The following is a 3,793-nucleotide window of genomic DNA, read 5'->3' on the forward strand; positions in this document are numbered from 1 at the left end:
TTCCCACGCGGGGCCGCTCACCGCGCAAACCCCCGGCAGAAATCTCATCGTGGCGAACGCTGCCCGGCGCTCGTTGGTGAAGGTCCCTCTTTCACCAAATGGCACAATTCAGCGCTCGTGGGAGCGCTTTTGCGTAGGTCCCAGAAACGCAAGCAGCGTTGGGAAAGTTCCCCGGCTCACGGCGCGGACATGGCACGGGGAAGCGGGGCTGCGGCCGCCCCACGGAGCCGCTGGGTGTCCGCCGGCCTCAGCAGCACCGCCCGCACTGAGCAGGGAGGGACGCCGAGTACAGCCCCCGCTGATGCTCCTGACGCCGACCTCCGCAGTGAGAGGACCTTGTTTTAAGACTTCCTTGTTTATAACCTTTCATGTATAAATAGAACATATGGTTCCTGTTTAAGGAAGCCGTTGAGCGGGCAGAACAAGGATTAATGTTACCGCCCGTCAAAGGGAGCTCCCTTGTTGCCTGGCTGTAGGAGCTACTGCCGCTTCCCACCTCGGTTTGCTCAACTCCACGCGCAGCGCAAACAACGCACAGCCGTGCTATGGCACTGTGCACGCCCCACCTAAGCATGACGCTGAGCCCCGTTCCTCCCCAGAGCAGTGCTGCCAAGAAGCAATGGGAGGGAAATGGCACGGCCTGCTCTGCTCCCACGGGAAGCTGCCACCGGCTGGAAGGTGCACGACTGCGAGGGCTGGGGCTGCTGTTCTCATGGTTTTGGGATGCTGCTGCGCATGTGGATTTCTGCATGGGCTGAGCCAGCAGCGGGGTTCCCTGTCTGGGAGGGCTGTGCTGCTGGCTCAGCCCATGCAGAGATGGAGGGAGAAGCTTGCAGCTCTCCCTCGTGTTTGCACAAGTGCTGACACGGCCATGGGGAGGTCAGCGGGACTTGGAGCTGCAGTGTTTGCTAAGGGGATCCGCTCCCTACCCACATCCCTCGCTGCCCGCGGCGCCCTGCAGAGACGTTGACGAGATCCTGTTCCATTTGCAGCACTGCCAGCAGCCCAATGGTTTCCTCCCAGCTGCCGAATCCTTCGTTTCCCTATGAAAAGAAATGTAAAACAGGGGGGCTTCGCTGCAACCTCAGGAAGGAGAGCCTCCTGCTCGCGGGGTGGCCGAAGGAGCAGTGCTGGTCGCTGTTCTCAACCACCACTGGGTCGGGAAGGCACAGTACTGGCAGAAATGCTGCAGCACTGCCCTTTCCCACGCCACATTGCACTCCTGGGGTGTGGAGGATGGGACAACAAGAGTTAAAGCCATGTCCCAGCCCTGCCACCGGGTGTTCCCAGAGTGAGTCACACTGATCCCATGGCCGCAGGGTCCTCACGCTCCCAGAGGTCCCAACACTGCCTTCCCCTCATGGCACCAGGACCTGCTCCTGCCCACGGGCTGCAGGGGTGGGCTGAGCTCAGGGCAGAGCTTGGCCAACCCAGCTAGGTTACCACCTGGCCCAGCCCCAGAGTCCCAACGGAAACCCATCACCCAGGGTTTGCTCTTTCCTAAGCCCTGGAGCAGCACTGAGCTCTGCATTCCCTCACAGAGGGACTCACCAGGACACGGACAGGAGGAGTGGCAGTGGCAGTGATCGGTGTGCTCATGACTGCAGTCACTCCCCTTCCCAATTTCCCCACTGGTGCTGTGTCTGCGGAGCATTGCCCTGCCACTGCCCTACCACCTCACAGAGTGTTCCCAGGATGGGTCCGTGAGAGGAGTTCCTGCTGACCCCCAGGGAAGTGCATGCCCTTTGGGCAGCCTGCAACACAGCCTACAGCACACACAAACCACTTTTTCCAAGCCAGTGTCTCAGCCAAAACCAGCTTGGACAAAGTTTTTTTTTTTCACGGATGGGTGTGAGAGAGAACAGGCAGCTCTCTCTGCTCCATGGCGTCACTCTGCTGTGGTGCTGGCCCAGGGTGGAGAAATCTCATCTGCAGCTGCTGTGCTGCATCTTCCAGCCCTGCTCACAGCCCTGCTCACAGCACGTGGTGAGCAGTGCAGGACAGGAGCAAGTGGTTTTCCCCATGCTGAAGCCGCAGTGCAGCCACCTCTGCACTGGGTGACGCACAGCATCACTGAGCCCGCATGCTGGGAGCATTGTTCCCAAACATGGCTGGAGAGAGAGCAGCTCCTTATCTGGAAAAGGCAGCCAACAGCACCCTGGGCTCTCCAGCGTGCATCGGGGCCTTGCGTGGGAACAAGGGAGCCCTTGATGCGCAGTGGGCCGTGGGGGAGCCCATCTGCAGAGCTGAGCTCACCCTGGGGCAGCTGTAGCTCAGTGTGAACAATCGGCCCTGTGTGGGGTGTGAGCTCCACGGCTCCCCCGGCCATACTGCAGCACTTGAGGGCAGAGCTGCCCGCCTGGGGCTGGCCAGCAGCTGGGAGATGGCAGCAGGAGTGGACACCCTGTCCCTGGGCACGCGGCATTCTGCTGCGTGGGCAAGGAGCTCTTGGCTTCGTCACTGTCACTCTGGTGGGGGACAGGAATGGATCAGCCTGGGTCGGGCCGTGCCCTGTGGCCAGGAGCCTCTGGGGAGGGACGTGCAGTGGAAGGGGCCCAGGGGTGGCAACGGGTTCCCCCCCATTGCATCCCCCCAGGCACTGGGTGAGGACCAGGTGCGGATGACCTCGGAGGGCTCTGACTGCCGCTGCAAGTGCATCCTGCGCCCGCTCAGCAAGGACGCCTGCAGCCGCGTCAGGGATGGCAGCGCACGCGTGGAGGACTTCTACACTGTGGAGACGGTGAGCTCAGGGGTTGACTGCAAGTGCTCCTGCACTGCACCGCCCTCCTCACTCAACCCCTGTGAGAATGAGTGGAAGATGGAGAAGCTGAAGAAGCAGGCACCTGAGCTCTTCAAGGTAGCTCCATGCCCTACAGCACCTCAGCCGTAGGTTGGGGCCCTGTGCTTCCCACCCCAGCCTGGCTCTCCCCCCGCAGCTGCAGTCTATGGTGGACCTACTGGAGGGAACACTGTACAGCATGGACCTGATGAAGGTGCACTCCTACATCAGTAAGGTGGTGGCCCAGATGAACACGCTGGAGGAGGTGAGCACCTTCCCCACTGTGTGCCTGCTTCCAGCCCAGCAGCACCACAGTCTGTGGCCAGGTGTCACCTGGGTGCTCAGGTCCTTGGGGATGCTGTGGGCTCCTCTGTGGGGCTCACACCTCCTCTCCTCTCCCTCTCTTCTCCCTCTCCGTTTCTCTCCCAGACCATCAAGACCAACCTGAGCCGGGACAACAACATCATGAAGGAGAGCGTCCTGCACCTCGCCGACCAGATGAAGCGCTATGAGAACTACTCCGACATCATGATCAGCATCAAGAAGGGGATCTCCAACCTGGGCTACCAGCTGCTGCAGAAGGATGCTGCTGCCGCTCCCGACAGCAAAGTACAGGTACCCCAGCCCTGCCATGCTGCAGGCTTGCAGCAGTGCCCACAGCTCCATCGTGGGAAGGGGCTGGAGGGCTCTGACTTGGCTCCCCCAGGACACGGCAGGCAGCCGTGGGAAGGAGGCGGCGCGATTCCCCGCTGTCCGCAAGGCACTGCCTGCCCGCACACCCAAGGAGAAACCACTAAAGCCTGAGAAGCCTAAGAAGGAAAACGCCAAGAGAGGGGGCCCGCAGCCCACGGCCAAGCCCAAGCTGCCTGCGCAGCAGCAGACCGTGGTGCGGGGCATCACCTACTACAAGGCTGGGCAGGTGGAGGAGGTGCAGAGGGCGGCCGGCAGCCGTGGTGAGTGCTCAGGTTGGGGTTGTGAGGCTGCGGGCGCCATCCCATGGCTCCCCACAGCCAG

At 61.8% G+C, this 3,793-nt stretch overlaps 1 protein-coding gene across 1 annotated transcript in view; it reads left to right on the top strand.

The window, feature by feature from the left end:
* The first annotated feature begins 2,469 nt into the window (after positions 1–2,469).
* OLFML2A (olfactomedin like 2A) overlaps positions 2,470–3,793 on the top strand; it is a 3,051-nt gene continuing 1,727 nt past the window's right edge. The window contains 5 exon segments of the mRNA XM_031556251.1: positions 2,470–2,505; positions 2,507–2,857; positions 2,937–3,044; positions 3,209–3,394; positions 3,486–3,732. Coding sequence (XP_031412111.1) covers positions 2,485–2,505; positions 2,507–2,857; positions 2,937–3,044; positions 3,209–3,394; positions 3,486–3,732 — 913 coding nt within the window. The 5' untranslated portion in view covers positions 2,470–2,484.

Source organism: Meleagris gallopavo, chromosome 19, assembly GCF_000146605.3.
Source record: "Meleagris gallopavo isolate NT-WF06-2002-E0010 breed Aviagen turkey brand Nicholas breeding stock chromosome 19, Turkey_5.1, whole genome shotgun sequence".
NCBI classification, from domain to species: Eukaryota; Metazoa; Chordata; class Aves; order Galliformes; family Phasianidae; genus Meleagris; species Meleagris gallopavo.